Source organism: Nelumbo lutea, chromosome 1, assembly GCF_056320005.1.
Source record: "Nelumbo lutea isolate HS-2025 chromosome 1, American lotus-T2T, whole genome shotgun sequence".
In the NCBI taxonomy this organism is placed as follows: Eukaryota; Viridiplantae; Streptophyta; class Magnoliopsida; order Proteales; family Nelumbonaceae; genus Nelumbo; species Nelumbo lutea.
The window spans coordinates 95509782-95530386 of NC_142684.1; the positions used below are offsets into that span (position 1 = coordinate 95509782).

At 40.7% G+C, this 20605-nt stretch overlaps 1 protein-coding gene across 1 annotated transcript in view; it reads right to left on the reverse strand.

Annotated features, from left to right (window-relative positions):
• LOC148876256 (Chaperone DnaJ-domain superfamily protein) overlaps positions 1–20605 on the reverse strand; it is a 31048-nt gene that overhangs the window by 430 nt on the left and 10013 nt on the right. Inside the window, exons 3-6 of the mRNA XM_088966441.1 lie at positions 18610–18708; positions 18242–18392; positions 6286–6595; positions 6025–6079 (exon numbers count right to left, since the gene is read on the reverse strand). Of these exons, the coding sequence (XP_088822567.1) occupies positions 6025–6079; positions 6286–6595; positions 18242–18392; positions 18610–18708 (615 nt within the window). The remainder of the gene's footprint in view (positions 1–6024; positions 6080–6285; positions 6596–18241; positions 18393–18609; positions 18709–20605) is intronic.

The window sequence follows — 20605 nt, forward strand, 5'->3', positions numbered from 1 at the left end:
CTTTTTACAGGCAACTGAGAGGTGTTGTATCACAGAACAGTGGAATTATGAAATGATGGGAATTAATTTGAGTTCCACTGTCATACATTTAATAGGAAATTCTGGATAGGTAATGGAAACAGGTTTCAATTCTCCTAATTCTTTAGGATAACAATGTGATAGATCCCAGGCGGATAACCCCCATCAGATCACCGGGCCCATACTGTTCAGGAAACCCAGGCCCGCACAGGTCGTGAAGCCAGTAGCAGCCCATGCAAAGCTTTACAAACCTCCACGGCTTTTTGTTTACAACCGCAGGCCACGTCATGACCACCCACATGCATAGCTCATGGTAATGATGAGCTGGTAAGTGAGAAAGCCGATATAAGGCCTACGGGTAGAACAGAATGGGCAGAAAAAACATAACCAACTTATTCCCTTCCCTCTTTCTCTTCTTTCCTCTCTTAAATCTGTTTCTGGAGGAAAGAGCTCCCTCGAAGAAGCTCCGTCGACATCCACCATGCCCACTACTCATAACCAATCACAAGACGAAAGGACAGATCGGATGGAGGGAGAACTGAGAGGTATTATAGACGCCCTCTCTGCTGTGATGTCTCAGCTCGAACGGATGTCAACCCAGCCAAGCAAGGAGGACCAGGAGGGATCGAGCAGCGGCGCCCTTCAACCTTCGCAGCCCCAAACTGGTGTTCCCCACGTACTCAGGTGATGATCCTTCCCCCTGGATCTACCACGCAGAGCGGTATTTTGATTTTCATGAAATTTCAGCCGGTCAGAGAGTACAAATTGCCTCCATCCATCTAGATGGAGAGGCTAGTCTCTGGTACCAATGGTACCGCCGTTCACACCCACAACTGTCCTGGCTAGACTTTGTTGAGGCCCTGAAAATACAATTTGGTCCTTCCAGCTTCGAAAATTTTAACGAAGCTTTATCTAGAGTGAAACAGACTGGCTTCATTCGAGAATATCAAGTTGAATTCGAGCGGCTAGCCATGAGAGTGCATGGATGGCCGGAACATGCTCTCACCAGCTGTTTATTGGTGGCTTGAGGGAAGACATTAGATTGGAAGTGAAAGCCCTGCAACCCCCTACTATTTTAGCCATTGTGAGCCTAGCCCAACTGCATGAAGACAAGTTGAACCGGGTTAGGAGGAACCAACAGCCGGGAATTCTCGGACCAGCTCCCAAGCCCTTGACATCCAAAACCGAGTTAACCCCAGTTCAACCACACCCCCATCGGCCTCCACTGTAAGAAAATAACCCTGGACTGAGATGCAGGCCCGTCGGGAAAAAGGATTGTGCTATAACTGCGAGGATAAATTTTCTCTGGGCCATAAGTGCAAGGCCTAACAGATATTCCTCCTTCAAATTGTTGACAACCCGGATGAGAGTGAAGATGTGGATATTGGTCCTATGGTCTCCGACCAGGCGAAGGACTCTGTCAAGGAAAACCTAGAGATTTCACTCCACACCATAACTGGGCTCCACTCCACTGAGACCATGAGAGTGTATGGCATACTTAAGGGTAGTAAGGTGTGCATCTTAATTGACAGTGGGAGTTCCTTTAACTTCACCACTCTGGACCTAGCTCGACAAATGGGCCTAGAGGTTCAAGCGGTTACTCCCTTTGCTGTTAAGGCAGCTAATAGACAGCAAATTCCATGTGATGAGCTGTGCAGGGCCATGTGTTCAGCGTGGACCTATATCCTTTGGATTTTAGTGGGGCTAACTTAATCCTGGGGATCCAATGGCTTAAGCTCCTTGGGCCGACAGTATGTGATTGGACCCTCTTGACTATGGATTTCTGGATGAGTGGGAAGCAATGCCATTTAAAAGGAAATAGGCCAACCGAACCAACAGCAAGTTCGACCTGACATGTTATCAATCACAGCCTTCACTCCAGTGCAGCGACCCTGGTTTATTTGGGCTCATTGGGAGTAGGACCCACTATCTATTGTGACAACAGAACCCATACTATTTTGGAGGACACCACTTTACAACAGCTCTTAGCAGCATATCAAAATGTCTTTGGAGAAACAAACAGGTCCGTACTCATGATCACCACATCCCTATTCAGCCAGGGGCCCAACCCACCAATGTCAGACCTTACAGATACCCACATGTTCAGCGGGCTGAAATTGACAAAAGAGTAGCTGATTTGTTGTCCAAGCAATTGATACAACCGAGCCGCAGTCCCTATTCTTCTCTAGTCCTTGTGAAGAAGGATGGAACGTGGCGCTTTTGTATTGATTATCAGGCCCTCAATAGCATCACTGTGAAAGATAGATTCCCAATTCCACTAATAAATGAGTTATTTGATGAATTGAAGCATGTTATTTATTTTTCTAAACTGGGCTTATGATCCGGCTACCACCAAATCCGGGTCCTCCCAGAAGACATCCACAAAACGGCCTTTAGGACCCATGATGGCCACTATGAATTTTTGGTCATGCCTTTCGGGCGGGCTAATGCGCCCTCCACTTTTCAGAGCCTCATGAATGATATTTCCCAGCCCCACCTCAGGCGCTTTATCTTGGTGTTCTTCGATGATATCTTGGTCTATAGTAGTGATTGGGCTTCTCATTTAGAACATTTGGAGTTAACCCTTGGGATTCTCCAGTGACATCAGTTATTCGCCAAGCCCTCCAAGTGCACATTCAGCCAGACACAGATTCAGTATTTGGGACAATTAATTTCGTGGGGGACTGTAATGACCAATCCTGAGAAAATTGTGGCAATGGCTCGAGCTCGATCCAAGACCATTAAGAGTTTGTGGGGTTTTCTAGGCCTCACCGGTTACTACAGAAGGTTCATAAAAGGCTATGCATCCCTAGCCGCCCCTCTTACAGCTCTGTTGAAGAAAGAAGCCTTTGCTTGGTCAGAACAAGCAGAAGTGGCCATAGTTGTCAAGGCGACGCCTAGGTGACAAGGTGCCTTTTGAGGCTCGCCTCGCCTAATCGCCAAGCAGTTTTCTACTTCCTACTATAAAATAATTTTTTATTCATTCTTTTTTGAGATTATAAATATAAAAGACATTATTTAATTAAAATAATCATTTTGTGTGTGTATATACTAATTTCTTTTTATTATTTTCTTATTTATTGGGGTTTAATCAACACAAATATTGCTAAATGTTGTATTGAACCCTCAAAGACTTAAAAACCTGAACCAATAAATAAAGAAGAACTTAAAATTTTATCTAATCAGCACATTTTCCTCTTCCATATATTCTTCTTCTGCTTCTTCTTCTTCTTCTTCTTCTTCTACTACTACTACTACTACTAATACTTTTTATTTTCTTCTTTTCCTATAACAAAAATAAGGGTTCATCCCCTGTATTTTTTGAATTTTATTTTCCTTCTTCCTTTTCTTCTCATGAATATGTTGATTTTCTATACTTTAATATGAAATTTATACTTTTTTATGAAAATCATGAATACTTATTAAAGAAATATGGTTATGGTACCTAGGGAACTACCCTAGGATCTATGTTTTTAACATAAAAAAATCCATCGCCTAGGCGACAAAGCGCCCCCCAGTCGCCTAGCCTTGCCTTGGCGCCTTGAAAACTATCGAAGTGGCATTTGAAACCCTCAAAAAAGCTATTATGACGCCGCCTACCTTGGCATTACCTGACTTTACCAAGCCATTTGTGGTGGAGTGTGATGCGTCGGGCAGAGGAATTGGTGCAGTTCTAATGCAAGAGGGACACCCTATTGCTTATTTCAGTAAGTTCCTGCCAGCCGAGGCCCAAGTAAAATTTACTTACGACAGGAACTGATGGCCAAGGTGCTCTCCGTGCACAAATGGAGAGCTTACTTATTGGGGCAAAAATTCACAATAAGGACTGATCAAAGGAGTTTCAAACATTTAATGGAACAAAGGATTCTTAGCCTTGAACAACAGAAAGGGACCAGAAAGTTAATGGGCTTTGATTTCACCATTGAAAACAAACCTGGTCCATCCAATACAGTTGCTGACGCTTTATCCAGAAGAGAAGAAATGAACTCTTTGACAGCTTACAGACCTCTCCACCCCTTGCTTGATCACATCAAGGAAGAAGCTCAACAAGATGATGAATTAAAATTGATTCAGGAGCAGTTGGGATCAGGAGCAAACCAAGTAACGGGGTACTCCCTGGTGGGTTCAGACTTATTCTACAAGGTGATAGCGCCTAAATCTGTTTTTCACACAGACCTTTTGAAGTTGTTCCATGAGTCAGTAGAGGGAGGTTATTCTGGGATGATCAGGATTTATAGGCAATAGCAGCCCACTTTTATTGGCGGGGAATGAAGAAGGCGGTGCAAGATTTTGTTGCAAGTTGTTCTGTATGCCAAACTCAAAAATATCAGGCCCAAACCCCAGCTGGGTTGCTACAGCCCCTACCCATTCCAGATCAGGTGTGGGACAAGGTAACTATGGATTTTATTACGGGATTGCCTAAGTCTGGTGGGAAGTCTGTTATATTGGTTGTTGTGGATAGACTGAGTAAGTATGTGCACTTTGTTGCGCTTTCCCACCCTTACATGGCATCTCAAGTAGCTCAGGCCTATATTCGTGAAGTGGCTAAGCTCCATGGTACACCAACAACTATCATCACGGATCGGGACCCCACTTTTGTAAGCCGATTCTGGGAAGAATACTTCCGGGCACAGGGTACTCACACCTATCATTCCACCAGCTACCACCCGTAGACTGACGGTAAACCGGAAGTGGTTAACCGTTGTCTAGAGACCTACCTCAGATGTTTCGCAGGAGAGAAGCCTACTCAGTGGCTGAAATGGCTCCCATGGGCTGAATTTTGGTATAATACCACTTATCGTGTTACTACAGGGACCACCCCATTCAAGATCTTGTATGGAAGAGACACACCCTCAGTGTTACCCTATGAGAAGGGCATTTCGGCAGTTGCAGAGGTCGAACAGCAGCTTGAAGCCAGAGATGAAGCACTTCGATCACTCAAGAGTCACTTACTCAAGGCTCAGAATTACATGAAGATGTAGTATGATAACAAACATCGTGAGGTGGAATGCCAAGTGGGGGACTTAGCCAACTTGAAACTGCAACCTTAAAGAGTCATCACTGGCAAAAAGAGCTTGGCAGAAGTTCTCACCCCGCTTCTTTGGTCCCTTTCGCATTTCAGGTAGAGTGGGAGCTAGCTTACAAATTAGCCTTGCCGAATACTGCCCAACTCCACCCAGTATTTCATGTCTCACTCCTCAAACCATGCCGGACAGATGCAGTTTTGGTGGAGCCACTATTGCCTGAGTTTACTAGTGAAGGACAGATGTTTGTTGAGCCCAATGTCATCACAGACATCCTCTGGATAAAGAAGGGTCACAAAATGGTGAAGCAGGCCCTTGTTCAGTGGATGAACCTGCCCCCAGAAAATGCCACTTGGGATAATGTCAGTTGCAAAAACAATTTTCCATCTTGACCTTGAGGCCAAGGTCGTTCTTACGGGTGGGGAAGATGATAGATCCCAGGCGGATAACCCACCATCAGATCACTGGGCCCATAATGTTCAGGAAACCCAGGCCCACACAGGTCGTGAAGCCCATGCAGCAGCAGTAGCAGCCCATGCAAAGCTTTACAAACCTCCACTGCGTTTTGTTTACAACTGCAGGCCACGTCATGACCACCCACATGCATAGCTCGTGGTAATGATGAGCTGATGTGAGAAAGCCTATATAAGGCCAACGGGTAGAACAGAATGGGCAGAAAAATCATAACCAACTTATTCCCTTCCCTCTTTCTCTTCTTTCCCTCTCTCTTAATTCTGTTTCTGGAGGAAGGAGCTCCCTCGAAGAAGCTCCGTCGACTTAGAGTTTATCACAATGTTGGCAATATTTGCAGTTTATGTTCACTCCAAAAGGCATTTTATCAACTGGAAAAATTGCAAGTACTCTGTTTGATATGACTAGGAATCACTTATACCATATTAAATGGTATAAATCTCCACTATATTCCTTTTTAAATACTCAGTGCAAACAACAGGATAATAACTTAAAAGACATGACACCGTACCTGTGAAGGTCCTTGATGCTTGTCAGGGTGCCACTTTAAAGCTGATAAGCGGAAACTAGGAAGAAGAAAACACATGTAAAATGTAAAGATCATACACTTAAGAATGTAGATTAACTGTTATCAACCAAAAAAATATATAATAGAGAGAGAAAAAAGTAGACGATCATGTAAAGGAAGAAAGCAGGCCAAGTTGAGGAGAAAATAGTGAAACACTGCTTCAAGGATAAGTTTATTTTCACAAAAGCAGATTGGCATACTTACGCGCTTTTAACATCTTCAATCTTTAATGGGCCTGTAGGTGGCAACCCAAGTATTTTTCTATCAGAATATGAACCTATAACACATGGCTCATTATCATCATCAGTTTCACTTGTAGTATCCCATTCTTCACTCCTATTTCTTGTCCAGTCTGCATGGTCTCTCCACTCAAATCCAGGTGTTGAATACTGGAAATGGGATTCATCACAAGGTCTAAAAGACCAAGTAAAACATCTGCTACCAAATGTTGCTTGAAAGATTGTTTCTGGATGCTCATCAAAGTCATCAGAGAAACTGTCCCTTCTTAGCTTACCTAAACAGAACGGATGGAACACAAGTTTGTCAGAACAGTACCCAAATGTAAGAAATCAAAATAGGAATACTTCTGCAGCTCCCTAAGTAATATAAATGAACCATTAGATTGCATTTTAAGCTTTTCAGCTTCATCTCCCAGTCATGTCAGCAAGAAGAGTTGTATACCAAATCACCAGAAATCCAACAGATGCAGCTGAACCTAGACAAGTATATACATACTCGAGCAAATGAACTATGCCCCACCCCCCAAGCCTATTCTGGTAGTTAATAGAAAAATAGATAGATGAAAAATTAGGAGACATACAAGGTCAACAGCAAACAGAAGGGAATAAAAATATGCTATATTGTAAAGATAGAAAGCACATCCTGCCAGTACAACGCCCTTTACAGTAGCCACCATACAAAAACTAGCAGTTCCCAGAAGAAATATCACTAATTACCTAACTGAAGCCCTCCCAAGTCCCACCTCATAACTAGAAACCCGACTACCAAACAGCAAACAGAAGGGAATAAAAATATGCTATATTGTAAAGATAGAAAGCACATCCTGCCAGTACAACGCCCTTTACAGTAGCCACCATACAAAAACTAGCAGTTCCCAGAAGAAATATCACTAATTACCTAACTGAAGCCCTCCCAAGTCCCACCTCATAACTAGAAACCCGACTACCAAACACCAATAAGAGCACCCACACCAAAGCCAGCCAAACTCTAAAACTGAAGAACCACCAAGGCACCAACAAACCAATATACGGGACTTAAATATGGTGGATGGATGGAAAATTCCTTATATTGATCAAAAAACACACCGATATATGGGCATGTAATAGAGGCCAGACAGCATGGCAGGACAGTCAAACTATCAAAGAAATGAGGCACTTAACAAGGGCAAAAGAAGTAAAGTATAGATGGGTGAAGAGGTCTGCAAACAGCTTGGCAGATCAACTGGCATGGCAAGGGATGAACAGAACTGAAACCCTTTGGGTTATTTTGTAATGCATAAGCATATTCTGAGACTAGGCAATCTCAACCTCTGGGATGCCTTCCCCTGTACTGGTCTGTTTCAAATTTAATAAAATTCTTTTCAGTTATTCATCAAAAAAGGGGGCATCCCATCATTTCCCTCCACCACCTTTCCCTTTTACCTCTTGTGCTCTCTGACAAGCCCCTTGTTTTTCCTGCATCCCACTCTTGCAATCCATGGTTCTTCAATGTCCAATTCTAGCAGGTTATTGACCTCTTTAAGAGGATTCCCCAGCTTTCTTATCGTTAACTGGAACATCATTGACTTACTGGAGCAGCTCTCTCTACTTCTATGAAAATATTTAGCAAACTGAAGCCCCCCCACCACCACCACAAAATTAATAAATGAATGAATGAATAAACACAAAATCTTCATCACTTAAGTCAATCACTCCACATCTTGTTCTGTCAGAATACACTTGCTAAGGTTGACCTATTTGTGTATCCAATTTTTTTGACAGGTGTTTTTGTATATCTAATTCACATCTTCAGATTCATCCAAGTCTCAATGTTTGCACTGCTATTTTAAGGATGAAAATTCCCTCTTCATCAGGTTTAACTTCTCAAAGGTGTGTCTTTTGACCTTCCTCTGATTACTTAGTAGGTTTCTTGGAACTAATGCCGAAAAACGGTGCCACATCAGCACCACCATAGTTGTCAAGGTGCCTAGGCAAGCCTACATGACCACAGGGCGCCCCGTCGCCTAGGCAGGTGCCTAGGTGACGCTTAGGCGATGGAATTTGAAAGTATAAAATAAAAGATCCCTATCCCTTCTTAAGCTACTTTATTAGTTTTTTATACTAACCAACATACCTTTATACTGGCTATTAGCAATAAATTCATTCAAATAAAACATAAAATGCCATCATATATACATCATACCTGTTTCAGGTCAACAAAAAAGGGGGAATGTAGCGGCAATAAAAAACAAGAGAAAAGTAAGGGGGTGGAGCCCCTGTTTTGTTCCCAAAAAATATTTCTTAGAAAAGAAATATATATATATGAGTTAGAGGACATGGAGCAAATATATATATATATATAGGAGTAAGAGGACGACTCGGACTGTGTTTAAGGTGGCAGAGACCCTGTTTCAGGCTAATAAAGGGAGAATGCTGCAAAAAAAGGAGAGAAAAACAAAGGGGCAGAGCCCCTGTTTCGTTCTAAAGAAAAAAAAAAACATTATTAAAAAATGGTGCAAAAATATACAGGAAGTTTTAGAAAGTTGGGGTGCAGCCCCTGTTTAAGAAGGGAGTGGAGGCTGCGGAGCCCCTCTTTCGTTTCCAAAAGTATTTTTATAAAAAATTAAGAAAATAAAATACAGGAGTACCAGGGTGATTTGAGGAGAGAGGAGCTTGAGGACCATACTATTTCTTAAATAAGAAAAAAACAAGGACCATACTGTCTAAGAAGAAGAAGAAACTTACCTGGAGTTTGGACCAAGTCCTCGGTTTCTCTTCTCAGTCTTGGTTCAGAACTCAAACCCAAAGAAACTTTCGTAGCTTTAGTAAAAAGGAGAATTATCTTTCTAAAAAAAACTGTAACATACAACAGGATGTATTCTAATAAAATAAAACCAACAATAAAATGATAAATATATATAGGCATTCAAAAAATGATATAATATGTATATGTGTGAGCGCCTAATACAAAAAACATCTTGGCATTGAGTGAGGCAGCTTCTAAAAATCACCTAGTTTCCTAGGCAATGCCTAGGTGCCTACCTAGGTGTCACCTTGACAACCATGAGCGCCATGTCTGAAATCCATTTTTTCAGACAATGCCTGATGTTTGGTTATGCATTTTTCAAAAAAAAAAAAAAGTTTTTTCAGACCATGCCTTGGAAACCGGGAAAGGTGTAATCTGAGAAAACGCCCTTTTATGTTTTCTCGTTTTCCTACTGTTGCTAGCAACAGTATGCTGACATGGCATTGAAAAACGCCAATGTAGCAGCAACAGCAATGGTACCAAACAGAATAAAAGAGAAAAAAAAAAGTTTTCTGAGAAAACGGCATGCCAATGCAGCACCATTTTCTCAAAAAACACCTCAGGAAACGGCATTGGTTCCAAACACCACCTTAGAAGGGGGAATTTTAATCAGATTTAACCTCTTCAAGGTTAGCACTGCTACTTAAATTGAGCATGAATTTTCTTCTCTTTTCTTGTGTAGAACTATAGAAATTTTTAAACTTATTAGATGATGTTTTCTTGTATAGAATCAGTTATTCACAAACATTATCATGTAATGATGTAACAAGCAACAAGGCACATTGGCAGAGATTGTGCATCTATAATGACAACCTAGCAAATCAGCAAAGATAAATGCCCTAAGGATTGTATGGCCGGAGTCTAATTCTTGCTTCAATGCAATGGAGAAAAAGTACAAAAGTAGGAATTCTGGTCTCAGATGATCTCTTCTGGATGAAATGGAAACAAATAAAACTTTCCTTTGCATCTTTTTTTTATAGGTAAAAATAAAATTCATTAAAAGGAAAAAGGAAACAAATACAAGCACCAATGTGGTGTTAAGATAACACCCCAACAACAGAACAACAAAGCAAAATGATTACAAAGCAGAATCAATAGAAGGCCCCAATAAGCTTAATCTTCCACTTCAAAAGCATCGTCGTGCCCATCGTCAGCCTCATTCCACACCTCTCCACCTTCACCTAAGTAGTCGATCTAGACTACAATCAGTCTTGAATTAAAAAGAAAAAAAAAATGATGAAAATTTGAAGAGAAGAAGAAGAGAAGAGAGGAAGAAAAGAAGTACACGAAGAGAGTTTCAGAAAAGAGAGAGAGTAGGTCATAATTTCTGCCGACCCTCTCTTAGTATTTATAACTATTGGCTAGCTGTAAAAGGGCATGGCAAATAGAATAAGAAATAACTAATAATAAAGCTGAAATAACTAACTGAAATAACTACCAGCTAAGACTGTCATATCTAACAGAAATATTGCTGCCATACGAACACTGTGGGGACCACATCAGTGTTTTTTACTCCCCCTCAAGTTGGGAATAGATACTTGTCATTCCCAACTTGCATAGATCTGCCTCTAAATTCTTCCTTGGAACAGCCTTGGTGAGAAGATCTACAAGATGCGTGCTGGAGGTGATATACGGAAGACACACTTCTTGAGATAAAACCCTTTCTCTGATAAAATGTCGGTCTACTTCAATATGCTTAGTTCTGTCATGCTGTACCGGATTATGAGCTATATTAATAACAGTTTATTTATCACAATACAGCATTAAGGGCTTCTCATAAGCAATACCCAACTCCTCAAATAGTGATTTCAACCATAGGATTTCAGCCACACCATTAGCCATGGACCTGTATTCAGCTTCTGCACTAGAATGAGAAACAACACTTTGTTTCTTACTCCTCCAGGAGACCAGGTTACCTCCTACAAAAGCACAATATCCAGAGGTAAACCTTCTATATTCAATACTCCCAGCCCAATCAACATCTGTATGAACCTCTATCCTCATGTGATTATTATTCTTGAATAGTATACCTTTACCTGGGCACCTCTTCAAATATGCTAATATCCTCTCAATTGCAAGTAAGTGAGTAGTCCTAGGAGAGTGCATATACTAAATGACAATGCTGACCGCATAACTGATGTCCGGTCGTGTGAGACAAAGAGAGAGGAGTTTTCCAACTAACCGTTGGAACATAGCTTTATCTTCAAGTGGCTCTCCACCCTCTGCACTGATCTTGTGATTCTGTTCAATAGGTGTATCTGCAGGCTTAACACCTAACTTTCCAGTTTCTTCTAACAAATTTAGAGCATACTTTCTTTGGGAAACAAAAATCCCATGTTTAGATCTAGCTACCTCAATACCCAAGAAGTATCATAGCTCTCCCAGATCTTTCACCTCAAGTTCTTGATGAAGGAGTTGTTTGAGAGACTCAATCTCACCATTATCATTCCCTGTCACTACAATATCATCCACGTATACAGCAAGCAAGGTCAAGGAAGAGTCCACTATCTTAATGAACAATGTATGGTTTGATTGGGACTGTACATAGCCGAACCTTTCAAGGGCTTGTCTGAATCTATCAAACCAAGCTCTGGGGGACAGTTTTAGTCCATACAAAGCTTTATTCAACTAGCAAACCTTCTTTCCTGTGTCTGCATCATAAAATCCAGGAGGCAACTGCATGTAGACTTCTTCCTGCAAGTCTCCATTGAGGGAGGCATTTTTGACATCCATCTGGAACAAGGGCCAAGAGTAACTGGCTGCAAGGGACAATAAAACTCTAATAGTGGTCATCTTTTCTACTAGAGCAAAAGTCTCCAAGTAGTCTATAACATAAGTCTGAGTAAATCCCTTTGCAACTAACTGAGCCTTATACCTTTCAATAGAACCATCAGCATTATGTTTCACGGTAAATACCCATCTACATCCAACTGGTTTCTTCCCTTTAGGCTGGTCAACTAACTCCCAAGTATTATTCCTCAGAAGAGCATCCATTTCAACATTCATTGCATCTTTCCACTCAGGAATTGACAAGGCCTCCTACATTGTTCTGGGATAGGAATATCAGCAATAGATGTGAGGAATGACCTGTAAGAGGGGGACAAACGATCATAGGACAAGAATTGGGAAATGCAGTGGACTATGGATGTGGTGCAACGTCGTTTGCCTTTACGGACTGTAATGGGGAGGTCAAGGTCATCCAAAGGAGGTAAGGGCTCAACAGTGGAAGGTATCTCAGTGGAACCCGGATCCGATAAAAGAACTGTAGTACCTGGATCTGGATCCACAAAAGGAACTGGGGCTGGCCTAGACTACTGATGACCGAAATCAACCTGCCTCCATCGCCTGTGATAAACTCTCAAATCCTGGCACCTCTGACACCCCTCCCCATTACATCCCTCATCACTCAATGGAACAGGTAAAGGAACTTCTGATGAGTTAACCCCACACTCACTACTCTCTCCCTAAGGAGAAACCTTAGGATAATAGGGTACATCCTTGAAGAAAGTAACATCCATAGAGACAAATCTTTTCCCATTAGTGGGTTCATAGCAGCAATATCCCTTTTGAGTTTGTGCGTAATCAAGAAAAATACATTTGGAGGCCTTAGGATCAAATTTGGAATGATGAGGTCCAAGAGTTTGAACAAAACAAATACAACCATAGGTTTTAAGGGGAACAGTAAACAAGCCTTTATCAGGGTATAGGAGGGTAAAAGGGGGTTTCATGTCAAGAACCTGTAAAGGAACTCAGTTAATGAGATACACTGTTGTAAGAATAACATCTCCTCAAAAACGAATAGGCACATTGGAGTTAAACATGATGCTTCTGGCCACCTCCAATATGTACCTATTTTTCCTCTCAGCAACCCTATTCTGTTGTGGTGTATGAGGACAAGTACTTTGGTGGATAATCCATGGTCAAGCAAATAGGAGGCTAATTGGTTGGCAAAGTATTCTTTCGCATTATCGGATCTAAAGATTTTGATTTTGACCCCAAATTGGATTAAAATCATTTGATGAAAGATCCGGGTCAAAGTAGGAACCTCATCTCGAGAACGCATAAAGTAAACCCAAGAAAACCGGGTATAGTCATTGTTAGAGCTAGCCAAATAAGGGTATATTAGTCATTTTATTTCTGTTAAGTTATGTGCTTATGTGGCAGTTTTAATAGAGACTTCCTGTCCCATACTTAAGTGGGGGCAGTTTAGTCTTTGTACTACTAATTAGAGGCTAATCCATATTAGGGTCGACTGATAGGGTTTAGGCTATCAGGTTCGGCTATTCTCTTCTTCTTCTTCTTCTCCTTCTGATCTTCTCCTGGTTCGAACTACTGTAGCTACAGAACAAACATGATATCAGAGCAAGACGTTACCCTCTAAATCTCCTCCCCTGCTCCTCTCTGTTCATGACCTCATTTTTTTTTTCTTTCTTCTTTCTAGGCTGAAAATGGAGAACACAAATTCGACCTAGGTCTGAGAACACTTCAGTCCTTCCTCTGCGCAGAACTTGATTGTTTTTCAAGAAAAAAAAACAACTTCAGAAGTAGATGGTCGACAAAAGCTCTCCATCGGAGGTTGGTTACCTTTTTTTTTTGTGTTGTTGGTATTTCTGGGTTGAATGCCTTCAAAATCTGCTTGGTTCTTGGAAAAAGGTCCAACAACAAGCTGTGTTTACAGTGATCAAATGGTGTAAGGGTATGTTTGACCCTTTTATGTGGGTCTGTAGTTGTTTTGAAACCTTTGTTGGTCACAAGTGACCTGAATTGAATGACAAGTTACTGCAGTGGCAGTAGTTGATGTTTTCTTTGGACTTGTAGTGCCCTCTGAAAAGGTCAAACAGATCTGTACCATGTGTGGCAGCTATGGTTGTGTGGTGGTGCTTGTGATGCTCAATCTCTATTGAGCAGCTTCAAGAGGGCTTGTATGTGGTCAGTGAGTTGCTGAATTAATGTCAGTGCGATTCATGGTTTTGTGAAATCAGTAGTGGTGTGAACAAGAACAAACGTTTGTGTACCTATCAACTGTGTTTGGGGACGGCTATAGTGTCTGGGACATCTGTGTGTTTGGGGACTGATTGATTGTGACTGGTTGTGAATAGTGGTGATTAATTGTGACTGGTTGTGAGCCTATCGTCTATGTTTGGGGACCTGCAGTAGTGTAGGGAACATCAAACTCCTGACAACAGTACTTAGTTGGCGACTAGGAATTCAGATTAGAAGTAGCATTGGAAGAGCATCATGGCAGCAACTAGAGATGGTTGTAGTGATCAGAAACCTAGTGTGGTGATTCCCTCTGACTATCTGGGTGTGCAGATGACTTCAATTAAACTTAATGGTGAGAACTATGTACCATGGGCCAAGTTAGTGGAAGTTTTTCTCAAGGCAAAGAGGAAAGTGAAGCATGTGAAGAAAGATAAACCACCAGCTGACTCTTCAGGGTTTGATGACTGGGAATAGGAAGATGCCCAAATCATGACATGGTTATGGAATAGTATGGAACCCAAAATAAGTGCCAACTTTATGTTCTTAGATACAACTAAGGACATATGGGAACATGCCAAGAAGCTTTATTCTGGGCAGGATAATACTACAAGGGTATATCAACTCTATCAGGAGTATTTCGATCTGCAGCAAGGGAATAAAACCCTAGAAGAGTACTATGCCAGTATGAAGAACTTCAGAAATGAACTCAATGTCTATCATCCCCTCACTCCAGATGTTAAGGTTCAGCAACAACAGAGGGAACAACTAGATGTCACTAGGTTCTTAGTGGGGTTGAAATCAGAATATGAATCAGTTAGGGCCCAAATATTGGGAGGCTCTACTCTTCCTACACTTGAGGAAGTTTTTGCACGGCTTCGTAGGATTTCTTTGGGACCTACAGAGAATCCCACACAATCTGACAGATCAACATTTGTGATAGCCAGAGGAGGTGGACGTGGTACTAGAGGGAGAGGACATGCCTCCCGAGAAGGTCGTGGTGCTTCCGTATTTAGCCATGGTGGTAGTCGTGACTCAAGGGGAGGTCGTGGTAAAGGAAAAAGTAGCTCTACAAGGAAGTGTACCCATTGTGGTAGGGACAGACATTCGGTGAATTTCTGTTATGATCTCCATGGCCCTCCTACATAGACCAATCATGCAGTAGTTGGTGGGGTTGATGTCAGTGATAACCAACAGGCAGATCTAACACCATCCACATCTACATCTGTTTTCAGGAAGGAGATGGTGAGTGTATCGCATGATGAGTATGAGAGGTTCCTCTAGGCTACTTCACAGCATATTACAGCCACCCTTGCCCACTCAGGTATAGCTTGTCTGGCATCCAAACCCTCTCCCTGGATTATTGACTCTGGAGCCTCTGATCACTTGACCGGGACTCTAAGTGTGTTCTCTTCCCTCTCTGAAACTTCCACATCTCAAACTGTTACCCTTGCCAACGACTCCTCTTCTCCCATCTGTGGTGTTGGTAATGTTGACACGACTTCTCTTTCTTTATCATCTGTTCTATATGTCCCTAAGTTTCCATTCAATCTTATGTCTGTTAGTAAATTAACCAAGACTCTTAATTGCTCTATTACATTTTTCCCTTCCTTTTGTGTTTTTCAGGATCTCAAGATGGGGAACATTGGTGGGGGGCATGAGGCTGGTGGATTGTATTACCTTGACGGTGGTGGATCATCAGTTGCACTTCAGACTTCACTCACTCCTCTACAGTGGCATTGTCGACTGGGACATTCATCTCTCAAGGCACTCAAGATACTGGTTCCGTCTTTGAGTCATTTGTTATCTTTTACAGTGTAAGTCGTGTCAGTATGGGAAACATCGTCAGGTTCCCTTTAGTCCTAGAGTTGATAGTCGTATGTCGAGTCATTTTGCTTTGGTTCATTCAGATGTTTGGGGTCCGATCAAAATAGAGTCTTATAATGGTTACAAGTATTTTGTCACTTTTATTGATGATTGTTCAAGGATGACATGGATTTATTTAATAAAAGAAAAAAGTGAATTATTTTCCATTTTTCAAAAATTTCATGCTAAAATTCGTACACAATTTGGTGTTCCAATCAAAGTTCTTCGTTTAGATAACGGCCGTGAATACTTTCTTACTTCTTTTCAACAGTATTTAGAACAGCATGGCATCATTCATCAAACTTCATGTGCATCCACTCCTCAACAAAATGGGGTGGCTGAACGAAAGAACCGTCGTCTCCTTAAAACCGCTCGGTCTATTCTTCATCATATGAGTGCTCCTAAACGATTTTGGAGTGATGTTGTACTTACTGCGTGTTTCCTTGTTAATCGGATGCCCTCCTTCATTCTTCATGGTCGGTCTCCCTTCTCTATTTTGTTCCCCACCTTGTCTCCCTTTCCATTAACACCCCGCATCTTTGGCTGTGTGCTCTATTAAGTGTGTCTTTCTTGGCTACTCTCGGACTCAAAAAGGGTACAAGTGTTACAACCCCATTACTCGGAAGTGCTATGTCTGTCTTGATGTCACATTTTTTTAGTCTGTCCCCTTCTTCTCGGGACCTGAAGCATCGGTGTCTCCACCTTTTCTTCCTCTTCCTCTTCTAGTCAGTGATCCCGTTCCGGGTGTTCCAATTAGGGTTGACCCTTCACCTCCTCCAGTGCAGATCCCTATTGAACGACCACCGATCTGGCATGTGTATACTCATCCAGCTTCTACCTTGTCTGCGGATCCTGTTGTTGCTCCTGTCCCAGAACCTTCAGGACTTGATCTTCCCATTGCTTTACGGAAAGGTAAACGTAGTTGTACCCTCCATCCCATTTCCAATTTTGTTTCAGCCTCTCTCCTTTCTGCTTCACATCGCCAGTTTGTTTCACTATTGTCATTTGATACTATACCTAAGAATGTCCAAGAGGCTCTTAGCTCACCTGGGTGGCGGCAGGCAATGGAGGAGGAACTCTTTGCCCTTCAGCATACTCAAACGTGGGAGCTCACTACTCTTCCTCCTGGCAAGCATGTTGTGGGTTGTAAATGGGTGTATATTGTTAAATACCTGCCGGATGGTAGTGTGGAGCGTCTGAAGGCCAGACTTGTTGCTAAAGGTTATTCACAGTTGTATGGGGTGGGCTATATGGAGACCTCTCCAGTGGCTATGATTGGCCGGTGCAAATTCTACCATCCAAGGCAAGAACAACCATGTGCAAGATTCCAAGGCAACATCATCAAAATACATACCCCACCATCTACATGAGGTTGCAATAGGATATCCAAGGGAAGATTGGAAAACCTCTAGTAAATTGATTACCAAATCATTGTAAGAAATTCCTATGAGTTCATGGATGGCCAGATCTAATAATGACAAACAAAAAGGGCCCTGCTCCTTAGCCTATTTTCCTTCAAAGATATATTTGCCTCTCTCCTCTCAACCCCCCCCCCCCCACCTTCATCACAACACATGGCTTTCCAATACAAAAAGCACCTGGATCTCAGGTACTGTGTTCCAGCAATGCATCTTTTATTTGTTAAGGTTTAAATAAGAGACTCAGTTCAATAAGTTGAACTCTTTGAGTTTGTAAATGTTGATAATCCCATTGATAATATTCAAAGGACTCCTATGTATTCTAACCTTACAGGAAACCCAAAGAAGTTGTACATTGTCTCCACAGAGGGAACCATCCACAGTTGCACACTAACTTGCCAACTGAAGTTACAGAACAAGTTAACAAGATCCAAACTTCAGTCACAGATTAATCAGGTTATATAATCAAAGGTCTCAATAAACCTTCTTATGGTGTCAGAAAGTATAAATTTTATCATCTTCCTTCTGCTGCCACACACACACACACACACACGCACATAGTAAGCTTTCCTTAAATGGCCCAGAAAGCTTCAACATGCTCAAAAGGAGTCCTAGATGTCTTCTCATTCATCGAAAAATTATAAGCCCAAAGGATCTTGCCATGTGTTATAGATAAGCTGTCTTTTATGGGCAACGTTTAAATTAAAAAGGTCCTCACTATATGACGAACAGTCTGGATTGACCACAAGATTCCTCCATCTGACTACAATATAATAGGTTGTGGAGGGAAGATCCCTATTTGAGCCGGCTAGGAAACCTTCTATATAGACAGACAATGAAAGAAAGCTTATGTTTGCTTTGGTTATACTGGCCTTTTCGAGCATGTGATGAACGGTAAGGTGCAGCTTCTGCAGAAGATTTCCTTGATCGAGACTGCTTAGTAAAACCATGTGAAAAATCAGTTTCTCCTTCACTCCAGCTGTTTTTGTTTCTTCTGTTGGTGTTCCATGTTTGACCGTCATCCTGGATTTAGAAATTGCCAGATCCCATGCAAAACTTACTAATTAGAATAAAACAAGACCATGAAAGTTCAAAGAACAATCTGCATAATAAAAAAGAAAGATCATTCTTTCATAACCTTTTTTAGTTGTCTATAATAATAAATAAATTCTAAGATTTTTTTGTGGGGATAATGTTCTTGAGTAATGTCACATATCAAAAGAGGTCAAGAAGGGTAAACCTGAAATGAAAATCTAGAGCATCCACTCTTGAAAAGAAGATCCTTCAGAGCTTTCTTTGCATCTGCACGTTTTTGACGTGTTGCATATCTCACATAGTTCTGATTCCAGGTATGTTGCGTCAGAGAATCTCAAAGAAACAGTAATTGGGGAAATTGTTCAGTTGTAAGCATTTCAAAGATTTGATGAAATATGATGCAAAATTTAACTCATTAGAAATAGAAGATCAAAATGCACTTTCCATCACTGTAAAATAGAAGAATGATTATTCACATGAAAAATGGATTATGTATTTATATAGGTTTTTTATATGGATACATATATGTACAATACTTCAAACATGCATTTTCTAAAGCATGCCTATGTCCACCTGCAATGCAGGTAGGGATGATCATGTCCTAGGCTGGGCTGGGTTATTACAGGGTAGTAACAGCATTTGGGCTGTCTGCGTCTGTCCTGGCCCGCACCACAGGTCTGATAAAAGATGTCCAGTCTGGGCCAGGTATCCAGACCTGTCCATATAAATTAATAAAAAAATATTTAAAATTTTAAATTTAAATATAAGTCTGTATTTGAAAATACAAAAATATATAATTATTTTACATATTTTAATATATCAGTATATATACTATAAATATATTTATACAATACATATATTATAAATATTATATAATATATATTAATATTATTTATATTAACCTTCTGGGCTGGGTTGGGCAATGCTGACCTGGCAGAAATGATCAAACCTTAAATGGAGGTAACAAAATAAACTGATGCAAAGAAAGAGGTAACATCAGTAGGGCAACATATATGCAAACGTATGTTTCACAAGTTGCACTTTTAAGACATTAGACTATTAAGAAAGACTGGGAAAAAAAGAAGAAAAGATCATCAATTTTTTACCGGAACACAACAAACAAGGGAATAGAATTCTTGAGAATTGCAAAATCAGATGGACTCTGGCTCAGGTTGAAAGAGGTTCTTGGTCATACTGAATAGGCTTTGCATACATACAAGTGATTCAGGTAAAACCTAGTACAATCCTTCCCAGTAACTGGATGCAAACTCAAACAAGTCCTTTAGATCAATATTTTAAAACATGGAGGCAAGATGCAAGATGTTCTACCATCCTAAGGCATGAGGTGTAAGCCTCCCAGGCACGGAATTTTTAATTAATAGGTAATTAAAAATAAGATAAAATAAACAAAAAAGTAAATATCCAAAAAATAGGAAAATTTATGAGAAATTAGAAAGTTTCATATTTGCAATTTCTAATAATAAAACCATCACATTTATATATAAAATTGAAGCATCACTGCATAAAGTATCATTTACATAATTATATAAGTATCATCAGCCATCAATATATCACTTGCAAAGTTGCAAATCAAAACTACTGAAATAAGAATTCACATAAATTGCACAGCATTAACATAAACAAGTGTGCCATCTCATATTCAAATGAAGATAATGCATTAAATGAAATCAAATCTATGGTGTCTCAATTTCTATTTATAACATTTTCATGCAATATTACAATAAACAAATTTGGAGGGTTTTTATCCTTTGTATTATGTTAATATGTAATGGAGAACATGATAAAATGGTTCCCTCACCTTTATTTGTAATATTTTGTATTATAAAAACTAGCTTCAAAGGTAAAGAGCATATGAGGTGCACACCTCCTATCTAAAGTGCAATAAAGGTGCATGCCTCATGCCTCCAGTATGTGCCTTCAGACACTTTCTTAGTGCCTCACCCGGAGGCATATACCTCTTATGTGCAATAAAGACGGGCAATGCACCATTCATATATGCCACACATTCCAATGCAATTTTCTATTAGGACATGGACAAAGTAACTGCCAATTATTTTTTCTATTATTAGTAACTGCTAAAAGATTTATTTATTATGAAAAAGAATGATGTACAAGAAAGAATATGTGCCTAGTACCACTTGTAGATCATGGCCAACTGTGCTGTCAAACGCACTATGCCT